At 36.8% G+C, this 20,651-nt stretch overlaps 1 protein-coding gene across 1 annotated transcript; it reads right to left on the bottom strand.

The window, feature by feature from the left end:
* Positions 1 to 4,017: 4,017 nt before the first annotated feature.
* On the bottom strand, positions 4,018 to 19,040 carry LOC134586078 (serine/threonine-protein kinase N2-like). Its single transcript, XM_063441588.1, has 20 exons — positions 18,957 to 19,040; positions 17,521 to 17,575; positions 16,449 to 16,579; positions 13,901 to 14,060; positions 12,459 to 12,644; positions 11,697 to 11,806; positions 11,103 to 11,246; positions 10,507 to 10,582; positions 9,138 to 10,032; positions 8,378 to 8,501; positions 8,026 to 8,162; positions 7,834 to 7,909; positions 7,652 to 7,743; positions 7,368 to 7,550; positions 7,091 to 7,153; positions 6,749 to 6,825; positions 6,165 to 6,307; positions 5,418 to 5,528; positions 4,403 to 4,480; positions 4,018 to 4,260 (listed from the first exon to the last, which is right to left on the bottom strand). The coding sequence occupies exons 1-20, from the start codon at positions 19,038 to 19,040 to the stop codon at positions 4,066 to 4,068; spliced, it is 3,120 nt and encodes a 1,039-aa protein (XP_063297658.1). The 3' UTR covers positions 4,018 to 4,065.
* Between the last annotated feature and the right edge of the window lie 1,611 nt (positions 19,041 to 20,651).

Below are 20,651 nucleotides of genomic sequence, written 5' to 3'. Positions count from 1 at the left end.
GCCTTGTTTTCCCATATTATGGAAAAAACTGAGAAAATGATGAAGGGCCCGCTTATTATTGCCGGAGACTTCAATTGTGTCCCCAATGTTAAACTGGATAAAACCTATATACCCCCAAATTTGCGAGACAACAGATCCTCCAAACAAGCTAAAAAACTTCAACATATCCTAAATTTATATAATCTTTACGATATATGGAGACTACTCCACCCGGAAGAAAGAGATTACTCCCATCAGTCTAGTGTCCATAACTCCTATTCTCGGATAGATTTCTGTTTAACCAATGCTACCTCCATCCCACTTTTTAACAAAGTCTCAATCAATAACAATCCTTGGTCGGATCATAGTTATATCCTAATGGAGTTAGGCCCATCTAAATCCCCTGGCAGAAATACATGGAAGCTGAACGATGCCCTTATTAAAGACCAGACAAATAGAGAGGAGTTGACAAATCTATTAACACATTTTTGGGAAGAAAATCTCTCAGTAGATACCTCTCCAGCCATAAACTGGTGTACGCACAAAGCTGTCATGAGAGGATATCTAATTAAACTAGATTATATCTCCCGGAAGAAAAAAGGCGGAAATCTGTCTGATTTATATATTGAATTGTATAATCTTACCACTAAAAATACAAAATTTCAAACTTTAGAATTATCACTTCGCATAAAAGAAGTACAAAAGAAGATTAACCAACTTGAGGAAGAAAAAATTTGAATTAATATTAATAAATTGAGGCTCACAAATTATTCTACAGGGAACAGGGCGAACAAAAACCTCACAAAGAGACTACAAAAGCAATATGCCAAAAATAGAGTAGACCATCTTATAGTTGGACAAAACACTTATTCTTCCCCAGAACAGATCGGAAGGACGTTTAATACTTTTTATGAAGATTTATACAATTTAAATTTAAATCCAAAGATTTCTGATATTAAAGATTATTTATCTAATATTCCGATCCCCAAGATAGCGGATTCAGACCTGACCAACTTAAATAAACCAATTACATATGAAGAAGTCCAATTTCAAATAGAGAGAATGCTCACTCAAAAAACACCGGGACCTGATGGTTTCACTAACCTATATTATAAACATATGAAGATTCACTTGATAAAACCATTAACTGAACTATACATTTATATTGCTGTTAGTAAAGTTATTCCTAAAGAATTATTGCAATCCAATATTATCCCTATACTTAAGCAAAATAAGGACTGCTCAAATCCCGCCAACTATAGACCAATAGCTCTGATTAACGTTGATATAAAAATATATTCGGCTATTATAGCCGAAAGAATAAAAACAATTATAGCAAATATAGTTAATTCTGACCAAATTGGGTTTATTCCAGGAAGGATGGCATCCAATAATGTAAGAAGACTCTTGGATATCTTGGACAGGGCTCAGAGACTAGGTTTTCCCCTCCTGACCCTGTCTCTGGATGCTGAGAAAGCTTTCGACAGGGTCGGGTGGGGATACCTGGCAGAACTGTTGTCAGCATTTGGCTTTAGGGGTTGGATTTTAAACGCAATTTTGATTTTGTATTCTACTCCCTCGGCTCGAACAGTAGGACCCAATATAAATGCTGGATGGTTCGATCTTCATAATGGTACTAGACAGGGGTGTCCCTTATCCCCTTTATTGTACATTCTGTCCCTAGAACCCCTTGCCATTTATATCAGAAATAATTCTATGATCAAAGGAGTCTTAATAAAAGATAAAGAATTAAAAACTTCTTCTATATGCGGATGATGCGCTAATCACTCTTACCTCCCCAGAAACCTCAATATATAATTTAATGCAGGAAATAGATAAATACTCAGAGATATCAAATTTTAAGTTAAATATATCCAAATCGACTGTGTTGTATATGAATATGGACAAGTATATTATAGAAACCTTATCACAGAAATTTAACTTTATTTGGACTGATAAAGAATTGAATTATTTAGGTCTAATAATCCCCTCTGATATAAACTCCACCATGGAGAAGATTTTCTTATACCTAATGAAACATACAAATTCTAAATTAAGACAATGGAAAAGCTTGGAAATTTCATGGTTAGGTCGCATCAATATTATTAATGCATATATCCTATCAAAGTGGTCGTATCTCTTTTCTATGATCCCGCTTAAAATTTCAAACTTTTGGCTTACTATAATTCAAGTCTGTTTTACCAAATTTATTTGGAAGAATAAAAACCCTAGGATTACTCGAAAAATCTTGTCAAAAAAACTTTCCAAAGGTGGTCTAAATTTTCCAAATATTACATATAATTATTATGCCAATATGATTAGACACATATATTTACTACAGGATCCTTTGATGACCCAAGAACCCTGGTTTATGATAGAATCTGCGGCCACCCCCACCCTGAATTTGCAAAATATTATGTGGATGGATTATAATAAAAAATCTATTAGCCCTCAAACCAATTCTACCATTTTGATACAATCTATAGAGGTATGGGAAGAAATTAAAAAAATGCTGGGTTTAACTCAGCTGATCCCCAGATCGGCCAGACTTAGCCTATTGGAACTAAATATTCAAGATCTTTCATTAACCCACTGGGCAGAAACGGATAAGATAAGAATAAATGATCTTATGGCAGCCGATAATATACTACCATTCCAACAAATAGTGGACAATTTACATATTTCTAGTAGGGAAATTTTCACTTATCTTCGAATCAAAAATTATATAGACAAAAATGTTCTAAAAAGTTCCTCCCCATTATCAATTCAAATGGAATATATTTTTGATTATAAATCCCTAAAAAAGGTTACTTCATTTTCTAACCAAGTATTGGACTCTTTGAATGTTACCCCTGTTAAAATTATCAGAATATGGGAACAGGAGTTACAAATGGTTATCTCTGGAACGGATTGGTGTACTTCTCTGACTCATGTTGCGAAATATGTCCATTGTCTGAATCTGGTGGAATGTCACTTCAAAATTCTTTTTAGGTTGTATTTCACCCCAGCAAGAATCGCTAAGATGTATGACAATTACGACCCCACTTGCTGGAGATGTGGAACCCATATAGGGTCCTATATACATATGTGGTGGTCATGCCCGATGGTGCGTCCGCTATGGACCTGGGCATTCTCCACTCTTACTACTTTGTCTCATACATCCATTGATCAAAATCCGGCAGCTGCCCTTTTGCACTTGAATTGGAACCTCAATTCCAAACAAGTTCCAATTGCTACTCATTGCTTTATAGCCGTGAAAATATTAATTGCCAGGAATTGGAGATCATCTATCCCATTCCAAAAAACCCTTTTAACTAAACAAATTAGGTTTCAGCTATTGATGGAAAAGGGGCTAATAAGCAACACAGGTCAATCTTCTAGAAACAATGAACAATTGTTTTCTGAATGGTTGGTTAAGCTTTCTTAGACCTAGGTTAATCTCTATGTACGAAGTTGTTCTTCTCTCTGAGATAACTGAAAATTTATAAATATAATTACACTATCTTATGAATATATACAGTTAAACTCAAATGGTTTACATATATTATGAAGGGGAATTTATATGATTTATACGATTTGCATGATATCTAAATCAAGCTTATCTCTGGACGATAGTTTTTATTTATATTTTTGGACTATATTTTGTCATGATTTCAGCTATTTTTTCTCTCCTGCTCTGATGGGAAGTCGGGTGTATCTTGTATGTCTACTCGTACACGATAAATAATATAATACCTTTATATGAGTAATTATACTAACAAATGCTTTGGCAGCGCAAGCTGTATGAAATTTTGATATACTCATGATGAATTTTTTCTTTTTTGTGGTTTTGTTGTGTATTTATTTTGTCTGTATTTGTTATATGTAGAGCAAATAGAACAAAATTCTTAATAAATATATATTAAAAAAAAATAAAAAATAAAACAGTCGCTCTTCTGTTGGACACATTTTCCACACATATACTACATCAATGAAAATATTAATCAAGCTTTTATTAGAATAAATAATGACAGAATAAAGAAAATAAAAAATGACAGATGTTAATATGTTTACTCCCGCAGAGTCCATCCTTTTCTGCCTCAATGTTCAAATCCAATCGGCCACCCAGTCGAAATCTTGGAACAGGTCTTGGTCTTCTAAAGGTGATTCTTCCGGTGGTGTTAGAATGGGGTCCAGTGTTGTATAAGCTCTGTCGAAATGACTGACGTCCTCTGGTCCGGCAATGGATGGTACAAACGGATGTATGATGTTCTTAGAAAATAATGCACTCCAGTCTAATCCCTGTTAAAAAATAAAAAAGATTGAAGAAAAATTAGAACAATAAATCAGGTGTGCCACGATATTAACCAGTAAACTAATCATTTAGAATAATGGCCATTATATCTACACATCCATAGATGGAATTTATACAACATGGACATACTTTGAAAAAAGGATGTTTCTTGACAGCACTGGCACCAATCCTGGCTCCTAGACGGGATCTGGAATTTTTATTCATAAGCTGCATAAGGGGGGAGGAGAAAGGAAAATGTTATTTAATCTGAAAAACTGAGAATTAAAGGCATTTTCTTGCAGGTCCTGTAAAATCTGCCTTTATCAGCTCAGGCTGAATACTTTACTACAGAGCTCAATACACAGTAGGCACCATGTCACAATGGCATCGTGTTTGGTGCCCAGAAATTGCTCTGCAATGATCGATGGCACAAGTCATGCTTACTGCTTGTATTTATTTCATTCCCCAAATATAAGTTTAACTTCTTTTAATCTCTAACTAGATCCATGTGTTTGTGACTGCTTGTCCTATTTTGTTACAGCCAATCACACAGTATTTACAGAGGACCAGCTTTGTTTTCAGAGCCTTACCACTCAAACTGTCCGAGCCCACATTCACACACAGTGTTAGCAGCTACAACAGAGCGGAACAGGCAGGGGCACGCATCGATCGACCCACAGAATGAAACGTGTCTGTTCTATGGAGCAATGTGCATAATTGATAAGAGTAAAATTCTTCATATAAAAAAAAGAAACAATATGATTCACTTTTTGTAAAATCCTTCCAAACCTCCCCCAATGCCTTGACCCTTTCCGTATACCTTATATGTCACTTTCTAACAACTGTCAGAGTTCAAACAAGGTGATGGGTTGTATGATGTAAGACGCTGAGCTGTGATGTCATACATCATTAAAGCCATACGAGCTGTATTATTTAGAAACAGAGCTACATGCAGGATCTTTAATCCTGGAGCTTCCAAGATCTATAAAACCCACCATCTGCTTATCTCTTACCAGACGTAACTACTAATCTAACAGCTCTCAGACTTCCTTCATCCCAAGGCAGCTCGTCAGCAATCCACTCATCAACAGTGATTGCAAATTCTGACCTCCGCTTACTCAATATGTCAAAATCAGAAATCACTAAACATGCGTTGGCAACTTACACTTTTTATTATTGAAAACGCTTCTACAGACAGGAACTCCGGATAGTCAGGTTCGGTGTTTACAACCTTATACGATATCTCTTTCTCTCGATCTTTACCTTTAAAGGGAAACTGGCAGAAAACATTTTTTTTTTAGATACATATTGTAAGATGCAGAAGTTCATTTTTTTGTGACAAAATAGTGATTATCCTGCTAGAAATTGTCACACACATAAAATAAACACTCAATGATATATACTGCAACGAGAGTCATGAAAAAAACAACTTATTGACGTAAACCATTAAACACTGTTGCAAGATGACAATAGTGTTTATAGCACTCACACTCCTGAGAGCCCATAATCTGCTCTGTGTGAACGGCCCACACAGAGAGGGCACACGGTCTTCTCAAACTGTGACAAAGAGAGTGCCCACTGTGCAGGGTTGGCCTGGAATCTACAGTGGGTAATTTCTCTAATGTAAATGGTTTTCCAAAGCAGAAACAATAAATAAAATATTAAGAAATTGAGAAAGTATTAGAGAGATAAAATCAGTTTAGATAAAGTGGAGATGGAGGTATTGGGTTATGATATTTTGATAAGCACTATAATGAGCTGAAGTGGTTATGGTGCTCAGCTTGTCCCTTTAACCTTGACCAGTCTATAGTTTGAAATACTATCAGTTTCATCAATAGACTGGATGACATCACACCAGGATTTTTGGTTTCCAAAGAAGGAATCCTACAAATTGGTAATATGCTATACCTACCCTTCCACACAGCATTGCATAAATTACTACGCCCAGACTCCACCAATCAACAGATCTTGTGTACGGTCTTCTCTCAAATATTTCCGGCGCCATGTATTCCAGTGTGCCACAGAAAGAGTTGGTTCTATCGAGGAATCCCATCCCTCGTAAATAGAGAGAGTATAAATGTACATCGGTAAAGACACAGATAGATGTTGATTTATTTTGCTGATATACATTATGTTATTTTTTTATAATTTCATGTAATTTTTTTTCCAATTGATATTAGAAAATTGCTGCAAGGAGTCAGTGTGATGTATCTGCAGATTCTCTGTGAAATTACATACAGATTTTTCCATGGTTTTTACGAATCTGTATTATGTTCCAGCATCTACTCTGACTAGTGTTCCAACCTAGCCTCTCACTGGATATGAATTTGTACAATGGCCCCTTATTTCATTTTACACCAATATTTGATTTCATTCCTTTGTGTTTCATGTATACTTTTATTTCGGTCTGCAGTTGGATGTTATTTGTCTGTGGCTAATGTTAAATTCTGTAACTTTGTGATAAATTACGTTAGCTAAATATAACATTATGTTTACCTTGTTTGCCAAGACCAAAGTCGGTAATTTTGGCGTAACCGTCCTTGTCTACAACAATATTCCGCAATTTAAGATCTCTAGATTAAAATATAGAATTGGAGTTTTTATTATTTTTTACATGTCACTAAAGGGTACTTAGATTACATGGTTTTCTTATTTAGAAAAAATAAAAGGTTAGATTTAAGGACGTATATAATTTATGATAAAGTTAACATAATAATATTACTATTTACTGTAATTAAGCCACAGACAATATTTTAATGACAGTACAGTAAATAAGACAGATAACATTTCTGGGGACAATATATGTATGTCCATCTTTAGTTTTTCCTGTACACTTACCTGTGAGCAATCTTGTTCTGATGTAAAAATTCGAGGCCGAGCACACAACAGGCTGCATAAAACCTATAGAAAATAGAATAAGTCTGTTTTATCTTGGGGAAGGAAATTTAGTTTTTGTACCATTGGACAGTTTAATTGCACCAACCTCTGTCACTCTATGCTCAGACATATTTCCTGCATTGTCTTGTGTCTGTCTAGGCTTCACTGAACTTGTAGTCCAACTTAACTTTTGTTTGGAGTTCTAGCTGGGTGATCATAATCCCCAAACTATACTTACATAGCTCTGCTTTCTGTAAAAGATGCCATGTTTTTATAAAGAGTTGACATTAGGTCTCCACCAGCGGCATATTCCATCACAAAGCAGACAAGATCTTCAGTCTGGAAACTTGCAAACAAATTCACAAGGAATGGGTGTCGTGTGCTGCTTATGGTCTGAAAGATGTTCTTCTCATATTTAAGACTTGAAATACAAACGGAATAACTAAATTAATCACTTTTGCGAACAACAAATAGGACTACCATCCAATATATTTCCATATTGAGTATTCTCCATCCACTGACCAGTCGATAGAATCAGATGCAATTATCTTTCGTTTTTTCTGGACTTTTAGGGCGAACATGGTGTTTGTACCTTTGTAGTTAACAAGTAGAACCTGAACGTTAAAAATATATATATTTGTTAGATAACATTTGTTTAGACACCTTTTATTTCTCACTAGAATTGGAATTTACCCGAAACCCACCTTTCCAAAGTGTCCTCTGCCCAGCACAGAGAGACATTGGAAATCATCGAGGCTCAGTTGTACTCCTCGCTGAATGCTGCAAAGAAAATAATTGTTTTTTCATATTTATAGTTACTCATATAGCTCCCATCCTGATGAAAAAACAAATACCCAAAAACATGCTCCTATAACACACAGTATAAGTTATCATACCGTGGGTCCTGAGACTGTTCCAGATCTTGAAGGACACTGTTTTCCTGATTGGACACTCTGCCATCATGTAGAGGTGTATTACATGGCACTTGGCTTGGAGTGTAGTTCCTAGAATAGTCTTGTCCTGCTCCATAATCCTGGAAAAGAAAGTTAAACATTATTAATAACAACGTTCCATTAGCGCTTGTTGTAATAAAATAATTGAGGATCCAATTTATGTACTAAACCCATGATTTTATAGAAAACATTCTACACCGAGCTTGCAATTATTCCATGTTCATCAATAATGCAGTTTGTTCTAAAGCGGAACAAAAAAACAAAATAAGCAAGGTAGAAAACGTTATATCTTTACCTGAGACAGAATATCTGGGATTATAACATGAAGTCCTGGCTGATCGCTGCAAAAAGATGTACGATATGCAACAGGAGACTCTTCTGGTTCAGATTCAGTGTCCGATGTTTCTACAGGAGAAACGCTTTAAGAAGGAAGAAAACAGTATTTATTTAGATGGCACCGTTTCGATCTTATATGATATCATCAATTCTTTATAGTCACAGTGTCTTAGTGGAAAATTCTGTAACATCCAGTGCAATGTTAAAGGGATTCCCCTGGAATATCTATCACTAGAGTTGTAGATTGCCATGTTTTATAGGACACGATGATTATGTATTGTGTGAAATCAATTGATTAATTACAGATGGAATCACGAAGGATCTGCCGTGATTAATTACAGTATTTCACTCTGGTAACAGGTGAATTCCACATTCTGCTGGGAAGAATTTTCAAGTCCCGTCAGAAAAAATGTAATTCATAAACGTTCTATAAAAATATTTCGCTATGGTAAGCTTACTTGTTACAAACAAACTGTAGACAATGTTAATGATAAGCATGCTGGGAATTGGGCAGAAAAAAATGTTTACTGCTCTAACCTCACCCATCTTACTCTCACACGCAAGTTTTTGTGTACATAAAGAATAACTTTAATAAAAGACAAGCTTTATACATAAATAAAATGGAGTAAGGGGTGGTAAAGGGGAGCAAATAAGGAGTTTATGGTAAATGTGTAGCCGTTTTAACAGCATTGATGAGAAAGATGAATATGTGAAAATACCTAATTGACCATGATGACTCTTGGCTCTCAGTGTTAAACACTGGCAATGGAAGAACGTCAATAGCTCCATCCTCTGACACCGATTGGCTGGTCTCTTGTGATTCAGTATTGTCAGTGGGTGGTGATGACTCCACGCTCTCAGTTTCAAATACTGGCAATGGAAGACTGCCAGATATTATATCCTCCTCAGATACTGAGTGGATAGTTTCTTCAGTATCAATATTGACAGCAGGCGGTGATGGAACCACGCTCTCTGTGCCTGATACTGGCAATGGAAGACTACTGAATACTATATCCTTCTCAGATGCTGATTGGATAATCTCTTCAGTATTGGTATCGACAGCGGGCGGTGATGGAACCACGCTCTCCGTGTCTGATACTGGCAATGGAAGACTACTGAATACTATATCCTCCTCAGATGCTGATTGGATAATCTCTTCAGTATTGGTATCGACAGCGGGCGGTGATGGAACCACGCTCTCCATGTCTGATACTGGCAATGGAAGACTACTGAATACTATATCCTCCTCAGATGCTGATTGGATAATCTCTTCATCATCGGTATCGACAGCGGGCGGTGATAGAACCACGCTCTCAGTGTCCGATACTGGCAATGGAAGACTGCCAGATATTATATCCTCCTCAGAAGCTGATTGGATGGTCTGTTCAGTATCGTTAGCGACAGTAGGCAGTGATTGAACCACGCTCTCAGTGTCCGATACTGGCAATGGAAGAACGTCAGATGTTATATCCTCCTCTGATGTGGACTTGATGGTTTCTTCTGCATCGGTATCGACAGCTGGTGGTGATGGAACCACGCTCTCAGTGTCAGATACTGGCAATGGAAGGACGTCAATAGCTGTATCCTCCTCTGCAGTGGACTGGAAAGTCTCTTCTATAAAAGTAACACAGAACAAAATATAAGTATTGTATATGATCAGTAGTAAATATATTAATTACATTCATAGCATTCCAAAAACAAGAAAAAAAAAGTAACATAATCTCCAAACCTAGAACTTTGTTTCAGCAAAGATGTCCATATTATAATAACCGTAACTCACAATGAATACATTGAAACAATGTTTAGTGTTTAAGAGGACTGGCATCCAATGAAAATAATGAGTTTCAGGTAGGTATAAGTAATGTAATCTGTGTATACTGCATATGGTATAAGATGTACATCCTGCGCTATGGCTGTTATAATGGATGAACATGTATCAGTTTTCTATCACACGGGGGGCTAGTACTGGGGTACAAGGGTTCACTTCTTGTCAGTAACCAAATAGTAACCAATTCTGCCTCATAGATGCCTTGAAAGGCCCCTGGGCGGTTTGCTATTTAATGCGAGACATGTTAAACAAACACTTACCTTGTTTTTTAGAGAAGAATTTCTGAATTGTCTGAAGTTTTGGCCTTTTCTGGATGGAAGCATTGGAAAATGTCACCTATTTCAAAACAAAAAACAAAATAGTTAACAGCGGGAAGGAAATGATCATATCCTCATTGTGCCAAACCAACATATAAACCCACACAAATGGAAAATAAACAGCTTCAAATCTCTTCCTCTACAGCTAATCACAATAAGCAAAGCCCTTCATTTACTTAAACAGTTTAGCATTTGATACAGTGTCTTTTATCTAAAAAATAGAAAATTTCTTAAGATACTATAAGCGGTCATGTAGGTAATATGACGTACATTGAAAGGTTTATTCGCTAAACACTGACGTGTGAATTGAAAACAAAGTTGAGCTAAGTCAAGCTGTGACTATAGCGGACATATTTTGCAACTCCATTTACACTTCAGTACAAGTTAATATTAAGTCAATAGCCTTTATAGCGCTCTTATATTTTTACATTTAGAGAAATATGTTGGATAAATTAATCATCCTTTTATTTTCTGAATAATTAAAACATTTAAATAGGTAAATAGCTATAAGTTGATGGTAGCCAGAGATTGGTTCTCACCTTGATGAAAAGGGTGCCCCGTGGCTCCAGCTGTAGACACAGTTCCTGCTTCCGATTCACCAGGAATTCTTCCAACTTCAGCGTCTTTGTGGCACACAGTGATCTCCGATCGTGCCAATATAAAGATAATTCTAACTCCCGAGACTATGTACACATTAACAAAACAAAAGAAAGAAAAGTTATCATCTATATCCCTGATTCTATAAAAAAAAAAAATCTTTATTTCTAAATTAAGATAAACAAACCCAATGTATAATAACTCTCTAAATCATAACTGGATGAAGACACGTTAAGGTCCTAAAAGGTTTAGAAAAAGAGTTCCAGTTATGCTGACTTAGACAACTCTTTACAGGATATGCAGATTTATGGATTAGTATAAATTCTTCCTGGGGCCACCAATGGATGTTGATTTAGAATGTAATATTCCTCCTAACACAAAATAAAAACAATAATACAGGCATCCACTTAGCCTGAAAACTATCACCAAGACAATGTTTTGGGGGGTTTTGTTTTCTATTTTTCACTCAAGTCAATATTTTGGAAAAAAAATTCTCTTTCTAGGGTGAATATACTCGAGTTTAATGACATTCATACCTTATTTAACTCCAGTTTAAATTTCTCATTCCATGATGGATTCGACACAGTTTTCCAACTGGTTGAACCCACTGGAATATTGTCAATCTTCAGCTGAGCACGGACCTCGTCTGTAAGGAAATTTCAGGAACTCAACTTAAAAGGCTAAGAGTATTTTATTATAAAGAACATTTCTTATTGAGAATGTAATCAACACACAGCAATTGTAAAAATACACCTGGCAATATAAAGTTATTATCTTTAACCAAAGCTCTAGGAGTTTGATTTTATTTGGGGAGTCTATTCTCCTGCACTCCGTAAAAAAGAAATTAAACAAACAACAAATGTGTAGCTGGCCAGGTACTATGGTTAGAATATAAACGAGGGGAGATATGTGAAATAAAATAATACAAGAACATCGTAACGAAAAACATGTTGAAAATTATATTTTTGTCCTCTGCCTTTTCTATTTGGTGAGTAATGTAGAAGATGGAGTTTGTATGATGAGTCCCAGTTTAAATGTGGTAAAGTAATTATTATTATCATTTATATATTCCGCAGCACTTTTAAATTTTTTTTATTTGGGGGTCAACCTGCAACCACCCAGTACCGAGATATAATTATTCAGGTTGATTTTCCTTTGAGTGGCTAAGTGGGAGAGCAAAAGTTCGACACCCCAGATATTGAGTGATGTTATTTAGCGTCACTGTGTAAGAAATTGATACGTCATAATTTCTTACAACTGGACACATAATGGGAATTATAAGATAAAAATCACTGTACTGGAAAAGTCAACAGTCTCTTGGGTGTTTTGACTGCAGACATGGTTGTTTCTTCTAATCCGGCTCATTAATGAGAATCTTCCACGACGTGTCCTCCTTCCTGGGAGAACAACTGACGGGTCTTTTAGTCTGCCAGGTACATTCTCCAGAATATTGTGACAGCCCTTTACTCGCACTTTCAGGGTACCTGTCAAACAATCAGAATTAATATTGTTACAATGACTATTACATTTTCACTTGTGTCATCACAGGAATATATTAACTCTCCTCTCACCAAATGTTCACTCAATACATTTCCTACAATAATCAAATATCAGATTCCCAAATGGATTCCACCACCAATTTATCATCTCTGTAAACTGGCATATTTATAGAAAGAAATAGACCTTCATCAACCATGAAATATGCCCCTTATGTTACAAGGAACGTAATGGTTGGTCTAAGTAGCGCACACAGAATATTCAATAATAAGGCAGCTTTTACATCTTTATCAGATATAAATCAACCAAGACAGAATTTATAAACAGATAAAAACTCAGTAGCTTCACTTGGTCCCTGCTCGATCCTCAAAGAAGGTTTATGTCACTTGTGCCATTAGAGAAGAAATCTATATTTGTAGATATTTCTAAACACACACAGGAGTAATTCAGAACAGAATGCAACAAGTCCACGCTATAGAAGTTGTAACCACAAGGAACACACTTCTGGATTAACCTTTAGACTTAGATTACGCCAAAAAAGTAAAACAGAATTCATGAGAATACGGTAATTTAGAAGATAAAAGAAAAGAAAAAGGAAGGGACTGGAATGGAGCCAGAAGTTGCAGAACCTCCTGATTTGGGGGTTAACCCCGGTATAAATGTACACAAAGAGAAAAGATGGAGGATGCAACTAGGTGCATATATGACTGAAATACAGTTCAGTGAAATATTCGTTTGTTAAAACTTATTTTTTAATAGATTGGCCAAAAAGTCCAATTGGTGGACTATGAAGAACAAAATAACCCACAAAATATGTATAAAAATAGTGCTATACAAAAAAAGACACACAAAGATAAATATAAATAAGTGTAATGACTAAAAAAGCCCACTAGACTGGAACCTTAATGCTTTCTCGTAAAGATACGGGATCTGGAAAACATAGGTAGAAGGTGTCAGAGCTCTATATCTATGGTAACTATTTATATTTATATATTATATATTTAAATATGCTGATGACAGATTATGTGTGTGCTGGTTCCATATTGTTGTCATGTAAAAAAATGTCACCGGTCACCTTTAAATTTGTATGTACGTCATACAGAATTAAGTCTGCTGGAATATAGGTTGACTAACTGCATGATCACAGTAGACAGACTTCACAGAGATGCTCTGATACTTCAATATTAAATATATTTGTCTTCTTTCCTTTATTGAAATATCTTTCAGAGGCAAAAGAACCTACCCGTTAGTGCTGTGGGCTTGGATATGTCAGAATTGAGGAACAATTCCTCGGTGGTAATACTCTTCCTGGGATGGCTATCAGGAAGTTCTTTCACTAGTTCCTCCATGGAATATTTAAGGAGGTCCAGCTTTTCATTTGCCTGGTTTAATATTGATTGAGCCTGTTAAAAAGAAAAAAATGGAAAAAAGAGTGTGGGCAATACTTGCATTTAATTTATAAATGGTTATAATTCTGTATAGTGCTCAATGTATAACAACTCAGGATTAATCACTAAAGTCTAGAAAGTAGCAAATCAAAATCTGAACTGCAAATATTTAAACTAAAATTAGTGATTTGGAGAAATTCCAATCTCGGCTTTAGTCACAGTGTGTCTATGTTTATCTCAGTTTTGTAATTCAGATTTTAATTCCCTACAAGTCAGAGTTTATTGTAGCCCCTTGGAGCAACCGCATTTTAGTAGAATGTAGGTCCTTATAATGGCCGGATTTAACGTACAAAAATACTAGCCGAGGTCAGGGAACACAGAAAGGGACACAGCGACGAGGAAAGCCAGGAGTCAGGATACCAGAATATAGAGAAGTCAATAAACAAAGCCAAAATCAAAAACCAGGTAGAAAACTATAAACAGGAACGCGCTCTCGAACAACCACAAGGGAAAGCACGACAGGGCACTGAGCAGGATGAGATTTGGGCCTAAATACCCCTCCTCTAGATCTGAGAGGCTGTAACCGGCCTTTGACCCCAAAGTCAGTTATCAGGTTTCATTTGCATAATTGCTGCTCAGCATTAACCCTTCTGTGGATTAGGTTGCTGCTCGGCACAACTTTTCCTGTGTGGACAGTAAATGTCATTAACCACATTTGTATAAGCGGATGAATACGTGACAGATATCAACTGGATTAGGGATGTGGTACCAGGGGCCATGGTCATCTGGTCAGAGATTGTACCGTGACTTTGATGGTGGCATGCGAGGAATGCAGCGCGATTGATCACTGTCGATGTAAGGTTATCAGTTTAATGGCTAGCTTTATTCTGAAGCTGGAGGGCTTGTGGTCAGGCACAGGGAACTGGAGAATAGATTGGCTGGGTATTTCCGGCAAGACAACATGCACCTTTCAGAGGTGGGTTGGGATTTGTTGAATCTGGGGTTTCAAGAAGGGCTTAGCCAGGCACTGTTTTTGCAGGGTGGTGGAGCTCAGAAGTCTTAAGTGATCAAGGTCTGAGCTTGTGGCGGAGCTGGTAAAGGGAAGAAAATGGGGGATAGGGATTTTGTAGTTAGAAAAGGAGCAAGGGGTAGGTAAAAAGGAATGGTGACATGGAATTGGAGTTATAAGTTGGTTATGGTGTTGAGAGATTTCGGGTCCATAGGTGGCTCAGAACCTCGGATGAGTGGGGGGATCCGGATATACCCTCACCACTGGGCTGTTAAGAAAATGTTGGCACTTTATTGGTTATGTGTTATATATTATTATATGTTATTTATGGTTAGTCATTGCCCTATTTATTATTAGATCTGCTAAATTATAAGACAGCAATAGGTGGAGGGCAATGACTTTTATTTATTATTATATGTTATGTTAAATAAAAGCTGTGGACAATTTTCCCCATACACAGACGTGTTGTGTTTTATTAAAGAGGGTGGGGATGGTTTGATAGGTACAGATTCACCTGCCCATATGGCGACACTGCACCTGTCATTAAAAAAAACCTGTAAATAACTTAAATGCAGAATGTGTGTATGTATGTTTCTACAGATTAAAGTGGGTATAACGGCAGATCAATGCAGAACATACAACATGTTATTGGCTTTTAATAAAACTAAAGGGAATTAAACAATTGGGAGAATTTTAAAGGGACACTATAAGCACACAGACCACTTTAGCTCATTGAAGAGGTGTCCTCCTTAGTCATCTTAGTCCTGCAATGTAAATCATTGTAGTTTTTGAGAAACAGCAATGATTACATTACAGGACTAAGACTCCCTCAATCAGACAGCCAGAAGAGACTTTTGGTTAAAGCGACGTTTGTAGTCTGATGCTGGACGCCCTCACACTCTGCACTGAAGCAATGCTTTCCTATGGGGAGGGCCTAATTTACTTGCGGCGCTCACCATGCATGTGCAGTAGCCACCCCTCCAGATATCGGGTAAGTGTTAAAAGGGATTTTGTAACACGGGAAGGAGAAAGGGCGTGAGGTAGGAGGCGGCCAATGGGAACTAGAGTGTATGGAATACAACTTTGTTTGCCTTACACTATAGATTCCCTTTAAATAAAGCATTATAGAGACAGGATAAAATACAGAACAAATGGTCCAACAAAGACTTCAAACAATGAAAATCTCAGAAAAGATAATATAAATGTGTAATTTGTATATTATTTATCAAGCGGAATTTGTTGGCGCTTTATAAATAATAATAATAATAATAATAATAATAATAATAATAAACCATGGCTACTTGGCTAATGCCAACAAACCCCCAGACAGACATTGAAAGCCCATTATTCGTTCTGGGGATAAAATGGCTAAAAGAATAAACTTTATAACTGACCTCAACAAGTGGCTTTCCATGATCGAATGCATTGATGGCACGTTTGGCTCCTTCAGCCACGGAACGCTCGATCACAAATCGGTGGCCGAGCTCCTCAATGCGATTCTCCAATGTGCTTATAGCAGGTGTTGCTAGGAGACAAATTACTATATTTTATTATATTAATGGTAAAAAGGATATTGACACGGTAGCTTCAGGTGTCACAGAACTAAACAGGTCATTTCTATAAGGTTTCTCTGCATATTTCTTCATGTATCAGGCACTGTTTCATACACAAACTATTTTAAAGGGACAGGTTAGACACCCATCATGGAATAACTCGTCTCATAATGTTTCATTCAAACATTATTGAAAAATAATGTAAGAAATAACTTGTGAATCATAGATGCTTTCCCTCTGTATCTTACCTTTTCCTGTTTTTTTTCAAGTGTGGAGTGGTCCTTTAATGATGTGTAGTCTGGTAACTTTAATGGGATATGTGACATGGATATGATATATGGTTATACATTTACATATGTACTTAAATGTGTTAGTGGTATCCACATCAGTCCATCCTTGCAAGCACGCTGTCTTGGTGTCATACTTGAGTCTGGCCTCACCTTTGAATCTCACATATAGTATGTTGCCAAATCCTGTAGATTCCATCTTACAAACATAGCCCGCATCCGCCCCTTTCTTACGCAAGATGCTACCAAGGAGCTTGTCCATGCTCTAGTAATTTCCCGCATGGATTATTGTAACCCTCTCCTGATTGGTCTTCCTTACATACCTATCTCTTGCTTTCTCCTATAGGGCAGCACTCTACTCTCTCCTCCAACTCTGCTACACTCTCACCTTATTTGATTGCTATTTCCTGTCCTAATGTGTTTTATACCCCACATCCTATAGACTGTAAGCTTGTTTGAGCAGGTTCTCTTCAACCTATTGTTCCTGTACATTTTCTTGAAATTGTCCTATTTATGGTTAAATCCCCCCTCTCATAATTTTGTAAAGCGCTACGGAATCTGTTGGTGCCATATAAATGGCAATAATAATAATAATAATAGCACACACACAAAGTGTTTTAATGTACCTGGATGTTCCCCTGCTCCTTGCTCGATAACATCAATAACTTGCGTTTCGCTGACCTGAAAAGGTAGAAATAAAAAGAATCAGAAACTCACAGGATCTTAGCCAGAAGAAAAGGCTCACAAAGTGTTCATGTTTCTCAGTGTGTGCTGTCCCTACTAACACCTTGCACCCGGTTACTATGTGCTGGATTGTATGGGAGGACTCTGGGGTCGGCACCTTGGGTCCTGTCTGCTATGGTAGACCCCGCTTCTAATGATCTGGTGCTGAGTGTCTGTTCCTGTGTCTCAGTGTGTGCTGTCCCTACTAACACCTTGCGCCCGGTTACTGTGTGCTGGATTGTATGGGAGGACTCTGGGGTCGGCACCTTGGGCCCTGCCTGCTATGGTAGACCCCGCTTCTATTGATCTGGTGCTGAGTGTCTGTTCCTGTGTCTCAGTGTGTGCTGTCCCTACTAACACCTTGCACCCGCTTACTATGTGCTGGATTGTATGGGAGGACTCTGGGGGCGGCACCTTGGGTCCTGTCTGCTATGGTAGACCCCGCTTCTATTGATCTGGTGCTGAGTGTCTGTTCCTGTGTCTCAGTGTGTGCTGTCCCTACTAACACCTTGCACCCGGTTACTGTGTGCTGGATTGTTTGGGAGGACTCTGGGGTCGGCACCTTGGGTCCTGTCTGCTATGGTAGACCCCGCTTCTATTGATCTGGTGCTGAGTGTCTGTTCCTGTGTCTCAGTGCTGTCTTTCATTCCTGATATATTTATTATATACATATACAGGATATATGTGTGTGTAAACATCCTAATAACAATACTCTATAATACTTCCACATGACATATCAGTAACTGAAATGAATAAAGGGCAAGGAGTTCATACCACGAAAACTGACACAGTAACCATATGCTGTCACTGTGTTTGGGACATTAAATATTGAGCCATGAAAGGATTAAATATTGAGGAAAGAATAAAATGATAGATCTGTGTGTAACCCCCCCCAGTGTTCCCTATTAATAATCATATACAGGGTCCCATCTGTATTCTCTTTATATCCCATCTTAGACTACACTGGGGATTTAACATGATAAAACTCTCAGATAATAATATGTAGAACTGGAACCTTATACAGAAAATCAAGTCTTTTACTTACATCACAGCATACACATGAAAAACACGAGAAAATAGTTCTACTATCTCCCATCTTTAGCTACGTTATCACCACAGCAGCTAAGCAGTGTCTACTGTCTAAGCAGTGTCTACTGCATGAACTGTGCTGAGCAAGGATGATGTCACGGTGATGTCACAGGGAACAATCACACTATCTATAGCTATCTCTGACTTGCAATGTCTACCGACTGAACTGTGCTCAGCAAGGATGATGTCACAGTGATGTCACAGGGAACAATCACACTATCTATAGCTATCTCTGACTTGCAATGTCTACCGACTGAACTGTGCTCAGCAAGGATGATGTCACAGTGATGTCACAAGCAACAATCAGAATTTGACACATCACAGGTCCACCCATTATACTAAAAAATAAATCCATCTATTTATCTATCTCTATCTATCTATCTATCTACACACACACATATATAGTTAGAGAGAGATATATTTATTTAATAACATTATTATTATTATTATTATTTAAATGTCTGCTTACCTACTATTCTAATTATCCAAATGAAAGTGAAAAAGTGAAAATTGATCCAATAAAGATTTTTTATTGTTTATTTTTCCGTTTAGAAAAAGGCTATTAGTACAGATTTTAACAGGAACCGGATAGAAAAATATATATTTTTTTAACATTACAAATAATAGAGAATTAGTTATTGAAGTAATACGCCGGAATAACTTTATGTTTTTATTTTAATAAACTAAGTTATAAAATAAGGAATGATCCCTTAATTAAGATAATTTCACCATTAAACCCCAAATGTGTATAAGATAAAAAATGTAAAAACAAATTTTGTAAAATGCTCTAGAAGGGACCAATATAACGAATATATTGTAAGTGTAGAAATGGGAGGGACGTTGTTGTGGGTTGCATGTGGTGTGTACTAGATTCTTTTATGCAAACCAATAAGTTTGAATGACTATCTGTTCCTGTCCAAATTAAAAATAATAAAGTTGCGTGCTCGCAGAAGTAAATTCACACTGAGACACAGGGTTCAGGTTAATGAAAGAACTTCGGAGAATTTAATGGCTTGGCTTAAAAAGTGGGTGCGCAGACCCTTATAAAGGCATTATTACATCACTAAAGAATTCAAGATAACAACAAGTAAACATTATTAATTGGTTTAGGTGTTAAGTGGTTAGTTAAATGCCCTCCCATCAAGAGGTGGTGACATCATTGACACGGGAGTGGACACAAGATTAGTTTTCAAGGTTAGTTTTCAAGGCTTTTAGTAAATACACATTTTAGGATTTAGCTGACACATACTTTATTAACCCCTTAAGACCGCAGGACGTACTATGCCGCCCTTATTTTGGTGGCTCTAAAAGCCGCAGGACGGCATAGTACGTCCTGCGATCTTATGTACTTACCCGGTCGCCGGCGATCCCACGCCGGCGATCGCGGTATGGGGGACTTACCTGGGAGCCCAGGGAGTCCCCCTGCGTCCTCTTCAGCCGCCCAGGGCCATGTGATCGCGAGGTCCTTGCGAGGACCCCGCAATCACATGGACGGCATAGCCGTCCAAGGCATTGCCAGCAGGGGGAGTGCCTGTAATGACAGGTACTCCCCCTGCTGTCTGAAAAAAAAAAAAAATAATTAAAACAGTGTAAAAATAAATTATATATACTTAGATCATATATATATTTATTATATATATGATCTAAGTATATATATACACACATATACACACATACACATAAATATGCATACACTGTCTACGTGTATTTTAATATTAATATATACATAATTATATATATATATTAATATCAAAATACACGTACAATGATATTGATTAAATATATGTAATTTTCATTATATATATATTTATATATAATAAAAAATAAATAAATATATAAATACGTTAAAAAAATAAATAAAAAAATAATAAAAAAATAATAAAAAAAAATAGATAAAAAATATATAAACATGCGTAATTTCGTTCTAACTGTATTTTAAAATTAA

This window comes from Pelobates fuscus, chromosome 2 (genome assembly GCF_036172605.1).
Source record: "Pelobates fuscus isolate aPelFus1 chromosome 2, aPelFus1.pri, whole genome shotgun sequence".
NCBI classification, from domain to species: Eukaryota; Metazoa; Chordata; class Amphibia; order Anura; family Pelobatidae; genus Pelobates; species Pelobates fuscus.
The sequence above is the reverse complement of the archived record's forward strand: the minus strand, read 5'-3'. Positions and strand labels throughout refer to the sequence as shown.